The 21566-nt window shown below is 40.9% G+C and overlaps 2 protein-coding genes across 5 annotated transcripts; one reads left to right on the top strand and one right to left on the bottom strand.

Moving 5' to 3' along the window:
- Positions 1-1231: 1231 nt before the first annotated feature.
- tial1 (TIA1 cytotoxic granule-associated RNA binding protein-like 1) lies at positions 1232-9431 on the bottom strand. 4 transcript variants are annotated; one of them, XM_080739800.1, is made up of 12 exons: positions 9243-9431; positions 8560-8656; positions 6611-6709; positions 6423-6477; positions 6233-6320; positions 4610-4685; positions 4214-4322; positions 3898-3993; positions 3711-3795; positions 3288-3411; positions 2319-2473; positions 1232-2029 (listed from the first exon to the last, which is right to left on the bottom strand). In XM_080739800.1, the coding sequence occupies exons 1-12, from the start codon at positions 9269-9271 to the stop codon at positions 1906-1908; spliced, it is 1137 nt and encodes a 378-aa protein (XP_080595926.1). In that variant the 5' UTR covers positions 9272-9431; the 3' UTR covers positions 1232-1905. The 4 variants fall into 4 exon arrangements, with proteins under 4 accessions (XP_080595926.1, XP_080595928.1, XP_080595929.1 ...); XM_080739802.1 differs by lacking the exons at positions 6423-6477; positions 6611-6709; positions 8560-8656; positions 9243-9431 and adding an exon at positions 5124-5191 and having other exon boundaries at positions 6233-6272; XM_080739803.1 differs by lacking the exons at positions 6233-6320; positions 6423-6477; positions 6611-6709; positions 8560-8656; positions 9243-9431 and adding exons at positions 5124-5191; positions 5415-5462.
- A 2240-nt stretch (positions 9432-11671) lies between these two features.
- Positions 11672-21560, top strand: bag3 (BCL2 associated athanogene 3). The gene is made up of 4 exons (XM_080739956.1): positions 11672-11963; positions 14732-15070; positions 17388-17738; positions 19268-21560. Exons 1-4 carry the CDS (start codon positions 11787-11789, stop codon positions 20339-20341), a joined length of 1941 nt encoding a protein of 646 aa, XP_080596082.1. The 5' UTR covers positions 11672-11786; the 3' UTR covers positions 20342-21560.
- Positions 21561-21566: the final 6 nt, after the last annotated feature.

Genomic DNA, 21566 nt, shown 5'->3' with positions numbered 1-21566 from the left:
CCCTTACCCCCACGCAAAGTTTTGTAGAATTATTACTAAGTATGTTGGCTAATACAACACCAAAAATAGAGTGAAGCTAAAGTACTCTAATAGGCTGTACATCATGGCACACAAAATCGAAATGACATTTGGGGAAAGGGTTATACCATTTAGTAGTGCTCCTTTTAAATAGTTCAACTGAGATACGGTGGAATATAACTTTAAAAAGCTGTACAGATAATTCTGGATGCATTTTCACTGAATGACGAAGGTGCGTCCAGAACCGAAGAGCAGTTTAAATATTCATGAATATTTAAACTGTCAATAGAAAAGAAAACATTGCAAAATGGGTGACTAAAAGACAAATAGTTTCAAATATGACAGCAGATTATTTAATATGATATGAGGCTGGCTTCCTAAAATGTTAGTGAATTTGTTTCTTCACAAAACACTCATCAGCAAAATATAAGCTTAATACCTTACATGAAATGTTTTTAAAGAGGCATTAAAGGGTGTAGAGGAAAATGTAGGTCAGAACAAAGAACACTAGGAAACCAGCCCCAGAAACAGCATTATATAATCAATTGACTTTCTAACGTTTTGGAGGGCTCAGCTATTTACAATATTGTCTTTGTACAATGAGCACGTGTGCTATAGTATTTGCTTTCCCCATGAGACACTCAAGGTTACAAATTAGACTGAGCTAAGCTACAGCATTGTTAACTAAATCTCCTCAAAAGGTTTGCTAAGAACATGCCAATCACTCTAATAGAAAAATCCTGAAAATGCAGTATATTTTATGGTTGTTGTTTCTTTTGCTTAAATGGATGTATAGTTGAAATGTCCTTTGTACAAAAATGTCTTCTAAGAGCTCTCCTCCTTCCACTGCTTACACAAAATAAATAACATTGGAGAGGTAAACTACGACTCTACTGCTCCTGGGCCTGTATTCACTTTTAATCTATACCTCTAAAACGTACCTCAAAGATCTGAACTTCTATCTATGAAGCTAAGCAGTTTATGGTGAGTTGGGGTGTCCTGTTGTTGGCTCAGTGCAATAACAATAATAATGTGGTCACAGCATTGTTTCATGAGAATCGTGCCCACCACCTCTTCACTTTTCATTGCATATTGCAGTGTTTCTCGAACTTTCAAATTTCAAGGTCTCCCCTTAACTCTGACAGTGTACAAATGGAACCAAATGAACCTGTTAGGGCTCATTTGGTTCCATTTGTACACTGTCAGAGTTACAGACTTGTATGGGTCAATTTAGACCCCTATTAAGGAACCCACAGTCCCTGGAAACCACTTTGAGAACCACTGGCATATTGCATGTGAAACCAAAAGCTTTGGGGTTTGTTGTTTTCCAAGGAATACAACCCCACAATGGCTGGTCAAGTGCTCTGGTGTCTCAAATGACAATTGTGACCAGAAAGAGTGACAAATATATTCTTCAATATAAAATTCAGGCAAAAACCAAGAGACATTTCTCTCTGTATATTTCACCATCCATTAAACATGGATATTTGAAGGTGAATGTCTGGTTATATGTCGGTGAAGTGTCGTTTCTAGTAAACATGCTTTTAGCTCCACTAAAACAATTTTTATGTTATGGCTTCTGGGGCAATAGCAGAGTTTGTTGGCGTTTTAACATTTGCCAGAGGAACATCCACCCTTAAAATGTACTTTAAACCACCTCAGCTTAGAAAGCTCTGTGGGTACAGCCCTTATTTACATAAATTATACACTTTTATAAAGTGGACATTTTCTTTTGGTTAGCTGGGAGCATCTGGTAGCCGTTTATAGGCTTTGTGAGTGTAGGCCCTAGTGTGCATTCATCACAGCACCTGCTCAGATGTAAACATGCTGTGGCCATCCCCCCAACACCCTCTGTAATGTAACTGTGAGACTGAAGTGAAGGCTAGCTCACTGTGTTTGGTAGCCAGCCATGCTGAAGTTAGCCAGGTTTGACATTACAGAGCCGGGAGGGGGCTGAGGCTGGGAGGGCGGGGACCCAAAACCTCCCACCCAGGCTGGTGACTGGGACTGCCTAAAAAGGGAGAAACAAAAAGGAAAACATGAGCAATATCCAGAAAAGAGGAGGGGGAAAAAAAGTATTTTTAGTGAACCAGTAGGCCAGCAGGCACCCCAGCACATACTATTTTAACCCTATTTTGGGCACATTCCCCCCCAAACAATTATTAATTTCAGAAAATAGCCAATATAAAATATGTAGGTATAATTGCTAAGAACACATTGCTATATGTTGTGAGCTCGTAGATTGTCTATTTGCACTATTTGTTATACGAAGAAATATAGGGCTTAAGTGGTTAACTCACTCTACACCAAATCCTTGCTGGTTCCATGTCTGGCCATACACGCCATATGATGGGACTTGTTGCCACCCGTTGGTCATGTATTGCCCGTACTGCTGCTGTTGCTGCTGGGGATTCCCATAGACCTGGTTCCACTGTCCCCACTGCCCATACTCCACCTGTGATGACAAAGATTAAGAAAATAGTCATAATTACACAAATGTAACCAGTTTAGACCTGGAACGCATCTGTGTTGTGTAGGACTTGAATCCACGAAAAGATTACAGCGGCACCACGCCGGTCCCGACTGCTGAAAATGCTCTCGTATAGTGTAATCGCTTGCATAATATATTCTTGTTCTGAGCCAGATCGGCCATCTGAATGACTGTTAAAGCACTTGTAAGATTGCTTACGCTAGATTTTAATAGCTTGTTGTCATTGTAACTTGGAAATAAAATCGGCGTGCATGTCCATGATGCCTTTATAAAATGTTATATTTTCACTTGGATTATTTATTATTAGTGTGTTATATACATTTTGGAGTGGATACATGTGTCCATTGCCTGTCAGATAGTTAGACAATGCTGCTCCGCACGTCTACGATGGAACAAAGTGGTGTAGATGAATCCTACACCACCTCAGGACTTGACGTGAGCTATGATCCTACCCTACGCCAACGTCAAAGTCACGATTCGATGATAAATGCCGACAATGGCTTAAATTTTGGCGTACGGCAAAAATGTTATCGGCACCACTTTGATAAATGAGGGCCAGTGTGCTACACAACGGCACGGAGCACACACACGGCCACGTTCGCGCACGATCGCCCTAAGAAAACACTGTAACGGAAAACACTGAAAACGCTGGAAGAAGTTACAGGATTAATTAATTTATAAATAGCTGGCACGATGAGTGTTAATAGTTAAAGCATAAAATATTGGTTACAGTGGTTAAAATGTTCCAGGTCTTAAAATAAAATAAATAATTGCCTACCTGTTGTGGGCTTTTAGCCATATCAGGAGATTCCTTGCCCCAGTAGCACTTCACTATGTTCCCTTCAATGGCTGTGGTATTCACTGAGACGATGGCGTGGGCAGCACTTTCATGGGAGGAGAACCTTTAAAAGGGGAAACCAAAGCTAAAAACATTTCTGCCAGACAATGTAGGAGACTGTGATTAAAGTTTAATCTGTACTTAATCTGTATAAACAAATACATACACAGTTTAAAATCATTAAACAGTGAATTTGCTAATACAGCTTATTGAGTACAGATATTATAAAGATATTATTTAGTGCGGATGTGTTTTCCAGTGAAAGCCCCAGAACTTATGTTAACTGTGGTTTATCATTGAGTCATGCGTTTGTGGTGACATCTAGGGACGAGATGCTGTAATGCACCCAACCTCAGACAATACCTGATGAAAGAATAGCCTTTCTCTGGGAAAACTCTGATCTCCATTATCTGACCAAAAGGTGAGAAGGTCTGTCGCATTAGGTGCTCTGTAAGATGATAAAAATACATATTTAAGGGTGTTAGCTATCAGCACTTTGCATAATAAAAACCTCAGCATTAATTCAACAGTGCACAAAATGTAACCATACCTGTCAATCCCAACTGGATTCCTCCACAATACACAGTGCAGTTCTGTGGGCTGGACTGACTCACCACATCATCAAACCTCAGCTGCTTTGAGCTATCTGAAAAGAACACAAGAGGTTTGAGAACCCATTCATACAGGTTATATCAGGCGGATTGGCGGTGATGGACAATCGTCTTCCGAGTCGGCGACGCGCACACCGAGTTTGAAGTCAGTTGGTCGGACGGTTCTCGAGATCTACAGACAGACACACGGACGGACACACAGACAAAGGTGTCGTGCATTTACAGTGGCCTTTTGACACTTAAAACTGTACTTACTGTCTTGAATGCTCTTTGGGGCAGGTGGTTTCCGGGTAGCCCAGTTTGTCCTAATTTGGCGTCCACCGAGCCACTGTCCCCCCATGTGAACGATGGCATTCTCTGCATCCTGTGGATCCAAAATAATAATGAGTTTCCCCTTCAGAACCAACGCATTCAAAACATTTGCTAAGATACTATGAAATGTCAGTCTAATTTATTAATGTCTATAATCAAAGTGATTTAAAATGGATTCAAAGTTATCTTAACCAAAGAAACCTTTAATTTAAATTTAAATAATTCACTTCAGTTCAAACTATGATTGTATCTGTCCAAGTATTTTAAATGTATGCTAGTAGGATAGTAAACAGAAAATAGAATTAACCTTCATTTTGTGTTCTTGCACTGGAGCCTTACCAGTTTGTTGTAGAAGGACACAAATCCATACCCCTTTGATTTTCCTGTCGTCATGTCCTTCACAACACGGGCATCCCTGGAGGGAAACGTAAAACTAATATCAGCGCACTTTCTATTTCGGAGGCTTCCAACTAATAAAAAGGAACCACGCAAACACACAGAACTGTGAATCCTCTACATTGACCTATATTCAATGTACATTAACTATCTTCACCGTTACTTCTCTGACTGGTATGACTAACATCAAAGCAACACTTGAAAAACAAAAAAACAAGTACAAACATGCAGCCTACACTGTTGGTTTACATGTTTTCAGAATAAGGGTCCCTCACCACTAGAGCACCACTTCTTGATCAATCTTCACACTAGTAGACTACAGATTTTAAATTCACAAAAGGAACTTTATATGGATTACCATACCATGCATTCCTAAAAATCTGCTGTTGGTGCTCGTCCTACAAATAGAAATATATGAAAAAATATCAAAGAGAAAAAAAGGAATTAAACGGCATACATGGCCTGTTAACAGATTTCTTTATTTTTCCTGGTCAATTCTTTACCACCAATATGGAGTTTGGGGAGCTGCAAATTTTGAGAAATTGACATTTTCAGAATTTTTGGAGAGGAGCATTACACTACAAACAATACTATGCAGATCAAAATGAGACAAATTATAACAGAGATTTAGAGGAGAACATTGAGTATTGGAGGTTGTTAATCTATGCTAGGTCATGTTAATAACATAGTATCTACAATGAATACATTTGGAAAGTAGTAGAATAAATAGAGGAGAAAAAAAAACTACATCTGAGTCTCCAGAGTGCACAGTTCCTTGCTGTTAGCCTTCAAGCTCCTGTCCAATCCTATGAGCATTTCTGTAAAATAACCAAAGTGCTATTACTTCACTGAAACCCACAACTACAGAGAAGTTGAAAGCTATTCAGGTTCATACACAGGACTTAATATTTGAGTTGACTTTCAATGCAACTTACTTACCATAACCATATATAGCAGAATGGAAGAGTAGGCAAAAAAAACTGATACTTTTTATGATGATGACAGCATGATACTGAATCAATCAGAATTCAGGTAACATAGATGATCAACTTACAGATTGAATCACCTGTGTTATCTACAGTATATATCTGTCTTGTCTTTGTCTTCATCTGATGAAGGCCGACAGGGCCAAAGCCTCATGTTAGAGAATATATTTTGAAATCGAGTGAGTGTTGCTTATTCTACATTAAAATCCCTCATCTATCTTGCAGGACACATTCTTATTTAATCAAATCAGACCAAGTCACTGGATATTTTACATTATTTAGGAGAAACACTGTAATATACACTGATGCATACCTGTTATTACTCTTATGTTCAGGGTAAAGCTCAATTATAAAAATGTACATATAAATAAACAGTCATAGATTCTTATTTTGATTTGAGAACACACAAATAACAAACACATGTCAAAATCTGAAGGGTCAGGAAAGGCGAATAAACATAAACAGATGTCATAAGCACTGCCAAAGCACAACTGTGAAATACACCATAATAAACCCCACTAAAATAATTGTGCTGTACACAAAGGGAAAAAAAATAACCTTTATATGTAGAAAAACTTACGAGATTTTCCCAAAAGGTGCAAATGCAGCCTTGACGTCCTCTGTGGAAATCTCAGGGCTCAAATCACCCACAAAAACATGGAAGTGATCTGAGAAAACAAAATAGAAAGTTCAAAAGACATCTATGAGTCTGTGGGGAGTGGATGTAACTGCAAACAAGAGAATACATAATACACTGGTAAACAACTTACTGGATGTGTCTTTCTTCTGGCTACTTGGAGTGGTTGCCCAGTTTACTTTCACCTCCTGAAGGTAAAGGAGATCGCACAGAGTAGATACATAGAGGTGAGGAGGACATTCTATATGTCTAGATAAGGAGAACAAAGTATCACAGTAGTTGTAGACATATTCTCTATTCATATTGAATGTTTTAACCTACCTTTCCTAATATCTTCCTCCCATTCATGGCTGCGAGGGCTGCTGCAGCATCTCTGTGTTCAAAAAACTCCACAAAGCAATATGGGTCGTTGCTTGTATGCTGCGAAATGAAAGAAAGGAAGAGAGAGAATCCAGACAGGAGAGTTCACCCTCTTGATACTTAATTTATGATAGCCTCCTGGCTTTCCTCAGAAACAAACACACAGTAGAATCAGTGTTACATAAATACTGTAACTTCTTTCAACCTGGAGCTATTTTGGGCATTTCTGAACTTTTACTGAACTTTTTTGTTTTTAAATAGCGTTGTGAGCTTGTAGATCTGCTATGAAGACAGCTAGCCCTATGTTTGACAGTTCATCTTCAAATAGCTTTGATTATTATGTATACTGTAATACAGAGTTTTCCTCCCAAAAAACGTAAACTAAGCATGGCCCTTAAAATCTAAAAGAGGACAATGAAATCATGGACTAACCAGAGACTCTTATTAGTCTTATGCAATTAGCTCTATCAAGGGAGGTATGGTTACTGGCATGGCCCATACTGATTAAGGCCCATTCCCACTGGGCCAGATAACAGATAAAAAAATCTCTTTCTCCAGATATTTTTCCATTCAAAGTGGATGGTAGATACAGATAAAAAAAATATTTGCCACAGATATATGCCACAGATACTTTTATCTGTGGTAAATATTTTTTTATCTGTATCTACCATCCACTTTGAATGGAAAAATATCTGGAGAAAGAGATTTTTTATCTGTTACCTGGCCCAGTGGGAATGGGCCTTTACACTTATAACACTATAGTAGGGAGTACTTATGTCTTTACTCTTAACTACAGAATCATTGGTCTTGTAACTATTATATTCCACAATCAATTCTGTTTGTTCTGCTTAGGTAATACTAGAATACTAGTCCTACCAGCAGCCAACCCTCCCCCTGACTTAAGCCCTTTGCACACAGGACAGTTGCGTTTTTTTCGTTTGCGGCATGAATAAAACGCATTGGATTTGGTGTGCAAGGCTGTGCGGAATCGGCGCTGCGGATCCAAAAAGGAGTCATAAAAGGAGTGATGAGTTTTTTACCGCATGCGACAAGACGCACGAATCGAACTGGGTTCGATCGAGAAAAAAACGCACGGCGGCAGCCACTCGTCGCACGGCTAAATCGGAGCCGGTGTGCATGAGGTCATAGAGAATAATTGTTTTCTTTTAAAAAAATGAAATTGTCCGTTTTATCCGTGCGGTTAAACGCGCCTGTGTGCAAAGGGCTTTATTCCCTGGACTTGCTCCACCCACCTCACCTGCGTCACTCCTACTCAATCCACACACCTGCGCTCACTCACCCCTAATTGGACTCCTACATAAACTGCCTCTGTATCTCAGTCCTAGTTCAGCCTGGAGGCACCAAAATCCCTGTTATGTGTATATCAAGCGAGTGTCCTGCTTTGCCTATGGTTATTTTATTAATGTAATGTTTGCCTGAATGTTGAATCTTGGCCTATTGTTTAAATGTAACCTGAATTGTTGTATTTATTGCTGATATCTTGGATAGTATTTATTAATGATGTATGTTGAATTGTATAATTATATTTTCTTTATATATTATAGAAATAAAACCACAACTTCAGTATAAAATCAACCATCTGGAACTCATGCATTCTTGCCGATGGCCCCATGCAAACACACCTAAACCAGCACTAAATCCTAGACCCAAAACCTTTATTTCACTAGTAATAAAATGGTTATAACTTGCACATGGTTAATTTTAGTGTAGTTTAAATTAATTCCGTTTTTGTTACTTTATGCTGCAATCTTAGGGTAATATGAAAGCAGAAAGCTACTACAGTCTGACATTTCCATTCTGTAGAGTAATTGCCACAAATTATGTCAACTTGGAAACTGTATTGCCTTTATTTGATGACATTTCATGTCCAGAAAATAGCCACTACTTACCTCTGTGATCATTTTACAACTTTTGCAAGGTCCTATCTGGGTGAACAGTTGCAGAACCAAGATCTCCGTTACATCTCTGGAGAGATTACCCACATACCTGGAGAACATTGGGACAGTAATTTGATCTATGACTGACAATAATCAAAACGCATCATGCAGTCACCCTCCACACCACATATGCTGAACAAAGAACATGACCAGGCTTCCGATATTACACAATTTGCTCGGTGTTGGATGACAGTTGAATACGTTGAGGGATTCAATAATATAATAAAAATTAAGAAAGTGGCGGATGATGGCAGACACTCATCAAATAATGTATGGACCGGTTGTGCATTACTTAATTTACAAGTCTACACAATTAGAAAATGTGGAAGAATTGTTATTTTGATCAACGTTTGCCTGTTATCTGTCCTAAGGCAAAGGCACCAACATCAATACAACATTGTTGTGGGCAAAATCGTATCCAACGACAACAAAATATTCTACGTTTTGGGGTCTTGAGAGGCTAAATCTCGTCAAATGGTGGTCCGTGGCTCAAATGCCAAATAAATAATGGACCCTGACATGAAAAAGGTTGAAAACCACAGAGCTATATCTCTGATCACTGTCTAGCTAGCGGTTACCGCTACCATGTTAGCTAACGTTAGCCAAAAAAAGACCGGGCCGCCTAGTTTACTTACAATGTTTTCGGGTGGCTGTCGTCGTCCATGGTCACTGTGTTGAACCGCTATAGCACTCTCTTCAGTTACTAGGTATAGTTACCGAAATGTTAACCTACTAAGTACTCTGGGGAGAAAGAGAGAAAACAAACTAGCTAACTAGCTTAATAGCTAGCCAACCCGGGGGCGGTAGGGCAATGGCATACGTAATCTCGTAGTCCGCGTCTGTTGAAATAAACCGGCTAACGCGAGATTATGGACAAGTGAGCAGTAGCCTGGTGGGCGAGGTTAAGTGAGCAGTGAGCCCTTTATTTTATAACTGTGTGGCAGTGAGGTATTTGTACTTTACTGAGTATTTCCAATTTTCAATACTTTTACTTCTACTCCACTACATCTCAGAGGCAAATATTGTACTTTTACTCCACCACATTTATTTGCAAACTTTAGTTGACATATTGTGGTGGGTGTGTTTGTTGTAGCCTGCCCTGCATTGCTGTCTACAGTGTCATTGTTGGGTCATAGGCCTACTGTCATAATAGGGTAATTCTGATCATATCACATAGCCTCACTGAACCCAAGGATGTTTCCAGAAGCTGATAGATGTCTGTGGGAACTGGGTGGGAAGAGGGGGGTTTAGAAGTAGCCTATCTTTATGTTCTTTACAACTAAAATATAAAAAGTCCTCCTAGCACCAGTTTGTCTTGAACCTATACAGGCAGCTTTAATTATATATTCTAATAGGCCTATACAAATTCCATCCATCCATCTTCAACTGCTTATCCGGAATCAGGTCGCGGGGGTAACAGTTCCAACTGAGATCTCCAGATTTCCTTATCCTGAGCAACTTCCTCCACTCCCTCAGGGAGTATACCGAGGCGTTCCCAAGCCAGTTTGCAGATATAATTCCTCCATCTGGTCTTTGGTCTGCTGCGGGGTCTCCTCCCAGTGGGACGTGCATCGAGGACCTTCCTAGGAAGGCACTCGAGGGGCATCCGTACTAGATGCCGAACCACCTAAGCTGCCTATACAAATTGATATCCTCAATAGTGATTGGACGTAGGCCATATCTAGGCCTGATGTAGCCTACTTGACTTAATGTCATTAAGTGTCCTGCTAAAATGTGGCTAATTTGGGATGAGGCGGGACAACAAACTTTGAGCTGTTTGTGCCAGGATGTAGGCCATAAATTGAAAGTGCTTCAATTTACTTGAGCATTATAGGCTACGTTTTTGAATGCGTTTTCCCACTGGGCTCTGACCCAAGCTCTGACCGGACAAAGAGATATGTAGGAGCTATATAGCTCCTGTTACAGGAGCACCGCTCGACAATGCCAAACATGGGCCAAACATCCTCTTTAACATATAGCTTAGTAGATGTAATTTCCTGTGTTCTGGTGAATTTTGAGAGTTTGATTTCCCAACCATTTTAATTTCAAGGACCCCCAGTTTGACATGCATTAGGCTACGGACCCCTATTTAATGGTAGCCTCATTTCTATGAGACCCCAATTTATATTGTAAAATCAATTAGTTAATTAACTCGGGTCCATTTGGTTCCATTTGTACAATCTCTTAGTTACCGTTTTGGTTCCTATAGAGTGTGCCAGCGGTGACGCAATTGTAGTCCTTTTAATAGCGGCCATTTCTTGGGTCAAAACACAGGTGTTTCAATTGTTTGATTGCATAGAACTAATGCTATAGTCTAATCAGAACACCTGTGTAAGGCTGTGTTGACCCAAGAAATGGCCGCTAGAACTACATTTGGCACACCCGGGCACCTGCGTGAAGTTGGCACCCCATATGATGAAAACGTATATAAAAATGGTGTAATTATTTAGTGCTGAATTGTGCCGTAAATTTTATAATTTGTGCTGGTATCATTTTTGAGATATTCAAGTTATAGTTTTGCTGAGCCTTGCACCCCCAATTTTTTGGCTCCAAGTCCAAATCGTGAAAAAGGGTCCCATTCTTTAGTGCTGGATGTGCTCTAATTTGTGCCGTTGAAATCATCAATTGTGTTTTTATATATATTTATATATATAAATATTTATATGGTTATGAATTAGCAGATTTAGCAGCATTACAGTGGTATGGCCAGCAGATGGCGATAGAGATAATGGTAGAACATAGGAGCAGAACAGTGGTGTTTTGTAGAATAACTAAAAAGTGATACCAGCACAAATTATAAAATTTACGGCACAATTCAGCACAAATTCAGCACTAAAGAATGACACCATTTTTATATATGTTTTCAACATATGGTGTGCCAACTTCACAGAGGTTCGTATAGCCTATCTATGATTTAGCTGGGGACCCCTGGAACTCCCTCAAGGACCCCTGGGGTCCCTGACCCCACTTTTGAGAACCAGCAGTGGTCTAGACTGGAACAGAACACACGCCACTAGTCCGCCGACTTCAACAGCGAACGCGCTATTTCGAGAAACTTCCAGGTTTCCAGCATGGTTCCAGCCCCCTTTTCTCACGTCACTTCGAAGAATCTTTAAAGCGTCCGTGTCCCAGTATTTAATGTCTCAGTATTCAACCACACACCACAGCCAGCCAACGTCATGAACATTATGAGGACGCAGTCGCCGATAGTAGCGATGGCAAATAACAACAACCACGACCCTCTCCCCCTCGGTTGGGAAGTAAAGATTGATCCACAGACAGGATGGCCGTTCTTTGTGGATCATAATAACCGCACGACAACATGGAACGACCCGAGACGAGATGATGTCAAAAAGGTAAGAGGACATGCAAGAGAGTATAAAGTTCTGACTGTTAAAACCCCATGTCCTATTATATTTATTCACGTCTATTTTATTTTGTCGATGTCTCAAGTTTCATTTGTTTATTTTCTAGTGGAAAACGTAGATTTTAAAGCATAAATTAGGATAGGATATAACTGCGTTGTTTCATGTAATTATTTGAATCATGTCTATGTTGCATGTTTGAGTCACTCATAGGCCGCTCTATCGCCTCCCCCTCGCCGACAGATCAGGCGCCTTATTATAACGGGTGATTGCCCCGTTATATTCTTGTGTTATGATCTAAGCCTAAGCGTATGATTTGCTCGATGACGCACATTGCAGTATGTTAGCATTTGAGCTTTTAACATTGTGATAGGCTATAATGTTTTATTTTTACGTTTTGCTAAACACCCGCCGTCCAATGTCCATATTCCCCGGCAGTTGCAAAAACTTTTTCCTTACAAGGATTTGAGGTGCGTCCGTCGTTCACAGTTCGACTACTGAGTAGCTAGAGGCGCGCTGCTGCCTGCAAATGACAGTCAACATTCATTATGTTTGGGGGTTTGTTCTGTAAAAACACGGTCTGTAGTGAACTGTGACGTTGTTGATAGGTTGTGGGTAGCATTCATATTGGTCGACCAGTTGCCATCTGCGTTTGAGAGATCGACACTCGCTGTTGTCCAAAGTTAGTGCCTCGAAGAATCTGCTGGAAAGACACAGCTGTCAGGAGATAAAATTGGTGCAATGCTGCTGGCAGTGAATAGCGTCCCATGCTGAAATGGCAGAGGGCAAAGGGTCGTTCCGAACTATTTCATAATTCAGTAGTTCAATAGTACACTCTGAAAAAATATTATTGAATTAATATAGTGAAGTTTATTTCTTTATTTTAACAATGGAAAGCCACACATATTTAGTCACTCAAAAGTGTTATGAGATTTAGCTGGATTGGATATTAAGACCTAAATGAAAGGCTGTTCAGACCACAACATAGAGGGCTTTTGATTTGTGTAGGTAAAATAAAACTAATTTACATAGACAACATAACATCCACAGGCTCACAGCAATCATACATGCCACCATAGCATGAAGAATGACACACCTAAACCTATAGGATAGCATCAAATCAATACAAAATGATATATAGGCCTAAGGAAGTTGTTTTGCCGCTTATGTGTCGCAGTATGTCTTAATATAAAACATTACAAGGAATACTGGACATCCCCATTAACTGTAGTTGAATGAATTAATCAATATAGTCTGATGTGGATTTGTTTTATAAAGCTAAGGGAATCGTCTTATACCCAACCAACCAAAGTATTTAGTAGCTACACCAGACGAAAACAGTTGATGAGCAATGCGAATAAGCATGATAACAAACATATGAACACTTAAAAAACTCTGCACATATTCAACTGCAATGTTGGTTCAAATTGTTCTGAAATACCAGCTGAGGGCTGTAAAATACAGCACCAAGAGCAAGTCAATGTTGAAGAATAATTAAGCAGTTGTTCAGCCCCCCACTGACAGCTATAGGCTACTGTATTGTTTGTTAGCCACAGGAACCCTTTAGTGTCTCTATTCTGGGGATTGCCAAAAATAGGTTGAAACATCTGTTAAAATAGGCAAAACATGCAATGAAAAAAGCAGATCTACAATCTCACAAGGTGTTGCAAAGCAATGCTATGTGAGCTTGTTGCTTGCTCATGCTATTTCACTATTTGATATACAGTAGACATAGGTGTGTTTATATATACAGTATACATATATAGCCTATATATATGTTTTAAGTGGTCAATTACACACGATACACCTTACCGCACATAATTGCATGTAATAAGGCCCATTGTATGAACAGCTGCCTTGACAACAGCAGGGCATATTATCAGCAAAATACATGATCTAGACTCTGGATCATGTAGTTTGCTGATAATATGCCTTGCTGTTGCCAAGGCAGCTGTCCAAGTCAGTAAGCTCATGATGTAGTCAAGCATGCCTGCCTACTCCACTTTTTGACAGCTGAGAACTGAGAAAATCTTTGTTATTTTAATGAGAAACACATTGTGGAAGAAGGTGCTCATCAAGGTGCCAGAACGAATGTCAGCATTACTGTGGTGTATTACTTATCCTTGGGACATATTTTGTCATTTTAAAGTTATACAGAAAATTTGAATATTTATCTGTTGCTTTTACTCTTCTTGGCTGCTATAGACAGGTGTCTAAACTGACAGCTCAGTCTGTTGTCTTGGGCTATACTATCAGAATATAATTAAATCTCGTGACTATAATATAGTCATATTATGTGCAAGATACTAGGTGAGGCTTTCCTCTTTAAATGGTCAGAGAAGTGATACTTTTGCCATCCTTTATAGAAATGTCACATTATCTATAGGCCTATGTGACTATATCTCTGTGCAGTGAAGACCTCAGTCACATTTTGTCTTTAACTTTACTTGCAAAGCTTGATAGCTTACTGTACAGTATTGAGTAGAAGGATAATTCCTTTTGTATTCTATATATTTTCAATTGGCAGTACTTACCTAGAATGTGAATCCTAATAAGTATTTAAATGTTATATGCAAAAGAGTGTATTCACTCAATTTCAGTCAGTAAATTTTGGCATCATCCTGGTAAATAATCATTTGTAAATGACATACAAACATAGATAAATACATATTTAAACAAAGGGGAAGGTTTCATTATCATTAGAATGTATTATCTTAATGTTCCGCATAATATCCTCAATTATTTCCGTTATCTTCCAGGTTAGCCCAGTGTCTCCTAACGGACCCACGACAACACCAGAGCCAAGCCCTCAGGAGGCACAGAAGAACTTTGTAAGAGAGATGAAACATCCCGTTCTTCGCCAGGGGTACGTCCCAATTCCAGTCTTCCATGAGGGGGCAGAGCTCCGCCAACAGCAGTACCCATGTCATTCCTACATCCAGCCAGCTACTTTACAGAGTCTTCGATCAGACGGACGGGCCCCCTCCCCCACAACAGGTCCCAACCTCAGGCCCAGATCTCCGTTACCACAAAGCCCCTCAGAAAGCGGTCCCTCTGAGCTTGGCATGCCCTGCTCACCTGTTTCACAAACAGCTGAGGTGAGATTTGCGTAAATATTTTTGTTTTAGTCTTGTTTTTGTGCCAGCTTTTGCTTTTAGACACAGGAAGCTAAAGTCCTTGCTATCAGGGGCGTCATTTGGGGTCTCAGCGTGTGGCAATTGTCACCCTGTAGTGTTCACATTTAACCTCAAATTCAGTTATTCTTTTGCAGATTCATCTTTTTTCAGATGAACACAGAGTGCATCTCAATCCAATAATATATATACTGTGAAGTTTTTATTTATACCAACCTGTTGCAAATAGAACACACTGTGAAGTTGTTTACAAAAAGTTAAAGTACAGTAGCTACTACAGGAAAATAATGCCATTGGTGTATACAATATACCAAACTTTATGCACATGTACAGCTGAGGATGCTTTTTTCATACCTCTTTGCTCTTTTGCCTTTTGCACTCTCTTTCTTTCCTTAGTCATTATGACTTATTATGACTTATTATTTTATCTTTAGATGTGTTGTTTTTAGTTGTTCTGCTATTATTTTATATATAGCACTGCATTGTCTGAAAGGTAGCCGAACAAAAATACGTTTTAGTCTTTTGTACCTGTACAAAAGACGTAACACTGAACCTTGAACCTTGATCTCTACATGAGACATGCGACACACATGTTATAGCCGGTTTCTTGTCCGCAACCATACATTTATTAACCACTTTCAACCGGGTGTCCCTTCTTTGGGCATGTTATTATATGCAAACATTTTCAAACATCCCCCCCCTTACTCGAGCTATTTTGGAAATGGAGCTTGAGTGGTAATTTATTTTTGCCACCACCTACTTTCTAATGAAATGACGCCTCTGCTTATTATCTGCCTATTGTGTGTATGTTTCATCCATGTATCAGACATGGTGGATGGGATGTGTAGTTTGTTTTAGTTTTAGGAATGGACTTCTATAAAACTATGTGGCTGTGCACAGTGTATACAGTGTGTAATACACACGCGCGCGCGCACACACACACACACACACACACACACACACACACACACACACACACACACACACACACACACACACACACACACACACACACACACACACACACACACACAATCTATTTTTACACTGATATGATATTTTCACTTTTATTGAATGTTAATCTTATTGTGCAATGTACACATCAGTGGCGTATTCAGCGTTAGGCGTAGTAGTGATCTGTTCTAGCCTAAATTACAAACACACTGATTGAAAAAAAAAAACTAGAAATCACCAACTCTACAATGAAAGTTGCTCGTCCAGTTCCTTGTCCATTCATGAGTCACCACCATATCCATTCAATAGAGTGACACTCACTCATAGGAATGCAAATTTCTGCTTTTGTTCTCACTAGCCCTTACCCGTTCAAAGATATGAGCTCCGAAATGATGTGCAGTGTGTGGGTTATGGGATGTGCACTGTGCACACAGTATATGAGGGATGGAAAGTAACTTTAACTGGTGCTTGCATGCTAATATGTAGGAGCATCAATGTAAGAAATACCCGTTCCATTTAACAGCTACAGAGATACTGTGTACCGATCTGCATGATTTTTGGACAACATCTGTAACAGGGCCAGAACCCCCCCCCCCCCGCCCGCACACACACCCCCCCCCCCCCCCCCCCCCCGCCCGCCTGCCCGCACACACACTCCCCCCCCCCCCGTGTGTGTGTGTGTGTGTGTGTGTGTGGGTTTGTGTGTGATTGTGCATGGCCTGAACAACAGCGCCCCTCCCTTAACATGTGTGGTCACAAAAGGTACTGTAGGCTAATATAGATACACCCTAAAAATGCGAATATACAGTATATGATTTGTGAAAGTGACAAACGGGCTTCACAGTTATGTCAGGTGTGTTCATATGCTGATGGTGATACGATTTCAGATCAATTGCTCCAGCCACTGAGGAGAAACGCTGTTTCAGACAGACAGACAGACACTCACTCAGACAGACAGACAGACAGACAGACAGACACTCACTCAGACATTCGCAAAATTATAGTATAGATGGAGTGGCAGGGGAGGGGGTTTGGGCCATCACCTGTACCGGAGGGAGGGGGGCGGCTGGCATTTTGGGGGGCTGGCATTTCGCCTACCCTGAATCTAATTCCTGAAAATGCCACTGGTACACATGCTATGTGCACTTCTTATTTGCACTTTTTCTTTTATTGCTCTTGACCATTTTGATCTTCTTATTGTATTTCTGTATTTGTCCACACTGTGTTGAGGAGGCTCTGAGTACAAGAACTTTTCCACCCACAATGTTGACACAGCTGTACTGCAAAGCGATGATAAAAACCTTGAAACTTGTCTTGTATTATTCAGGCTTACAACGCTCCTGTGTACCAGCCTCCACGACCCGGCAGCAACAGCCTTCAAGCGGGCTACATCCCTATCCGAGTGATCCATGAAGGTGGAGGAGGCCAAGCACAGCCACAGGCTCAAATAAACCCCAGTGCCTACCCTCCACGCGTCCCTTACGCTGAGCATCAGCCGTCCTTCCATCGCTATCAGCCAGATGACTGGGCCGGTCATTACGGGGCCATGCAGCATCCCAGAGAGAGGGCCTCTCCCATTCTGCTGTCCCAGCATCGTGATGCTGCTCCAATACACCTCCCGCCCCATATCAGGAGCCAGTCTCCTGTCATAGCACAGGTCATGGGAGAGAGGCCACAGGTAACGTCACCCAAATTTTCGACTGTGATTGGAGATCATATTTTTTTGTTCTATTAGTTGTCACTCAAATGGTCAGAGATCGTAAAGTTAAGTCAAGTCACACTTTATTTATATTGCACATTTCGCACACAGGGAAAGGGAAGTTCATACGTATAATAAACAAAGATAAATATAATGGCTATGGGAATACATACCATTATACACATACATTTCTTTTAAAATACTGTAGGTACAAAAAAGGAGACCAATATTCTTATATTCTCTATTCTCACATTCATACAATGACTGGCCAACACTGAGAAAAGGAACATTTTAAAGGACAACTCCAGACTAAACTAGAAGCAGTGCTCTTCCGAGCACAGGTCTCCACCAGGTCAGGCATGTAATGTGTTTTACATAAGTCGGCCTCTTGATGGTGCTATAAAAGGCTGATGTAAAAAATGCAGGGAAAAGGTTTTACCTTGGCCTCTAAGGAGTACACATACAAAGTTTGACACTAATCGGTGGAGTTATAGGTGAAAACATGAATCGGCCTGTTATAGCGCCACCATGAGGCTGATTTGATTTTTCTTAAGTGGCATTTATTCCTCTGCCTATTGGGAATGTGCATGCACAATTTCACCAAAATCGCACACTGCGTTCAGGATTTCAGGCATTTTATTCAAAACTGACCAATCCTGCAAACTTTGAAAGCCAGTTTTAGCCAATCAGGATGGAATATGGAAAATCTGACACATCCATGTCGATCACATGACTGTAGAGATACTGTCTACTGATTTACGTAATTTTTGGACAAAATCTGTAGGAGTACTGGCAAAAGTTAGTTTTGCTGGTGGCGCTAGAACACGCCCATGTGAAATATTTGGGGCAGAGGTTCTGAATTGGTGTCGAGGGAGTGTGTGTGCACAGTTTGGCAGCGACCGGGCCAACGGCGCCGGAGATTAGCTGGTAACGGACAAACGGACGGACGGACGGACGGACGCACGCACGGACGCACGCACGGACGCACGGACGGACGGACGGAGGGGAAAACATACTCTCCCTCAGCCTTCGGCTGGTGGAGACAATAACATCCAGTCCAGTTTCCCCAGCAGCCTTCATAGCATAGAGTGGAGCCCATAAGCCTATCGCTTTTACACTATTTTTTGCCGTCAAAACAAAAGTGATTTTCTTTTCAATGAGTGTGGCGGCTTGTGTGGGACAACGATGGCATGGATATGTGTACAATGACAACTAATAACAGACTGATAAAATAAAATAAAAATAAAACACTTTTGACTGCAACAAATAGCATAAAAGTGATAGGCCTATGGGCTCCACTCTATGCTACGAAGGCTGCTGGGTTCTGCTGGGGAAACTGGACGACGGGGGCATTTCTGCCTAGTAGACCCCATGGTCATTTGAGATCAATATAAGTAGGAAAATGAGCCTAGAAGTTATTTAGACTGGAGTTGTCCTTTAAGCCTTGTAAAAATAAGTTGAATGAGGCAAGTTGTTGTGTTGATGATGATTTACTTTAATTTTCGCAGGCTCAGCATCATGTCCTCACAAGAGATGTACCCCTGAAAGTGGAACAAGAACAACCAGGCAGTCTACAAAGACCTGAGCCGCATCCTCAACAGTTCCAACAACTGCCACCACAACAAGCACAACAGTTCCAACAACCACTGCCACAGCAATCTCAGCCGTCCCCACAGCCACAACCACCACCTCAGCAAGTACAACAATCACCATCACAGGAGATGCAACAGCCACCGCAGTTCCCACAGGAGCAACAGCTACAGCAGCAACCACAGTCCCCACTGCAGCAGTTCCAACAGCCACCACAGTTTTCACAGGAACCACAGTTTCAACAGCCACCACCACAGTCCCCAATGCAGCAGTTTCAACATCCACCACAGTCCCCGATGCAGCAGTTTCAACAGCCACCACAGTCCCCACTACAACAGTTCCAACAGCCACCACAGTCCCCACTTCAACAGTTCCAACAGCCGCCACAGTCCCCGCTACAACAGTTCCAACAGCCACCACAGTTCCCACAGCAACAACACTTCCAACAGACCCAGCCATCCGAAAAAACTCATCAACAAGACTTCCAGCAATCACAGCAGCCACACCAAACAGCGAATATCACAGTCCAAATACCTCCTAAAACAGAGGCCCAGGACTCAGCAACTGTTCCTCCAGAGGTCCCATCTGGTAAGGTCGAGGGTGAAGCGGCAGCTCAGTTGCCAGCTCACCCAGGATTGGCAAAAGTACAGAAGATTTTTGAAAGAGTTGCCAAACTGGAGCAGGAGGTGAAATGTTTCAGCGGGAAAAAGAATGGTAAGAAATACATGCTACTGGAGGAACTGTTGACGAAAGAGCTTTTAATGCTGGACTCTATAGACCCAGAGGGGCGTGCGGATGTGCGCCAGGCGAGGCGTGACGGAGTCCGTTACGTGCAGACCATACTGGAGTCTCTGGAGCAACTGGATGAGCCGTTCCCTGAGCCTCCGCCTCCCTGTGAGATGTCATTGGAGGAGGCAGACAGCTTACCAGAGAAGGGGGATCCCAGTATGATCACCCAGGAAAATGTTGAGGTGGCAAGAGAGATGGCATAAGGGAAAGAATACTTATTGTATAGCTGAAGTCCGAAGCCATCTCTCTTACTCCTCTGTTTCTATTGGCTATTGTTGAACTTTCGGTTGCATGTGTTGATTAATTAACAGTATTGCTATTTCCTGGCATTCACCACTAAGTGTTAGTATTTCCGTTCAGTCGTGTTTTTCAAGCCAATGTTGCTGCCTTCTTTTTAGTGCCAATGTCTTCATAATATGGCAACTGCCATGATCACGGACGGTGCTGGCGACAAATTTGATTAAATATGAAAATTCAATATGAGGCCTTTATTGATAAATGGAAGAATTCATTATGTTTATGTGTAGTTGCCTTTTACTTGATGATATGTGTGAATCCTTTTTATATTCACTCAGAAGAACGCCATCTAATTTAGTGCCACAGGACTTTGGTTCATGTTTAAAAGCAATTGCACAAACTGTAAGACTTGGTCGGCAGAAAACCATTTGTTCCTTCTAGTCACATAGCTGCTTCGTCACAGAACACAGTGAAGCTGTTTATTAGATGCTGCTTTTTGCTGCATTACCTATTTTGCTATCTTTGCACTTTTGCCACCATTTTTGAAATGTAACATGCTCAACAGCATTTGCATTTCATTTGGAATATTTCAGATACACAAGTTTTGGTTGGTGTATTGTTTGTGTGTTTATATGTGTAATGGTTTACTTGTTGTTACTTCAACACATTATATCAATATATTTTAATCAAAACAATTTAAAGTTATGATTAATGATTTTTGGTACATTTATTCATGTATAATGACAGAAATGGATGTGAGCTGTATATCTTACTTGAGATGTAAGACAATCAGCACTTGCTGCTAATTATGAATTACAGTTTAAGAGTGTTTATATAGCTGCCAAAGCCACAATCTGTAAAAGAGCATACAGCAAAATGGCATTTCTCAAGCAAATGGTGAAGAATTCTCAAATTCAGGGAAAGAGTGGAATAACCCCTATTCTTCATGTATAAACACAGCAGCATACACATGTATACTTACACTCTGATTGTTTGTATGCACTGGTATTATGGGGTGTTGTTACAATAAGCCAAACTCTAAGTTGTACCTCTCCTTCAACAAGTTTCTTTGTATCTATTTTAACTTAAACAACAACAGATTTACAAATTGTGGCTTAGTGTTTGTCACAGCTTATGAGTACTGTAGCTGGCGGGTGGAGTGTTGAAGCCAAGTCACATTGGTACGGTTGC

This window comes from Nannobrachium achirus (genome assembly GCF_963921795.1).
Source record: "Nannobrachium achirus genome assembly, chromosome: 13".
NCBI lineage: Eukaryota > Metazoa > Chordata > Actinopteri > Myctophiformes > Myctophidae > Nannobrachium > Nannobrachium achirus.
This window is presented reverse-complemented; position numbering and strand designations above follow the sequence as displayed.

What these genes read in the sequence shown, in the direction of transcription:
- bag3 (XM_080739956.1), top strand. Translation starts at nt 11,787, where the DNA reads ATGAACATTATGAGGACGCAGTCGCCGATAGTAGCGATGGCAAATAAC. An exon ending in GACGAGATGATGTCAAAAAG is followed by an intron (nt 11,964 to 14,731) that starts GTAAGAGGACAT and finishes GTTATCTTCCAG; the next exon opens with GTTAGCCCAGTGTCTCCTAA. An exon ending in TCATGGGAGAGAGGCCACAG is followed by an intron (nt 17,739 to 19,267) that starts GTAACGTCACCC and finishes TAATTTTCGCAG; the next exon opens with GCTCAGCATCATGTCCTCAC.
- tial1 (XM_080739800.1), bottom strand. Translation starts at nt 9,271, where the DNA reads ATGGACGACGACAGCCACCCGAAAACATT. An exon ending in GTTGTAAAATGATCACAGAG is followed by an intron (nt 6,710 to 8,559) that starts GTAAGTAGTGGC and finishes TTCATTTCGCAG; the next exon opens with CATACAAGCAACGACCCATA. An exon ending in TGGCTAAAAGCCCACAACAG is followed by an intron (nt 2,474 to 3,287) that starts GTAGGCAATTAT and finishes TTGTCATCACAG; the next exon opens with GTGGAGTATGGGCAGTGGGG.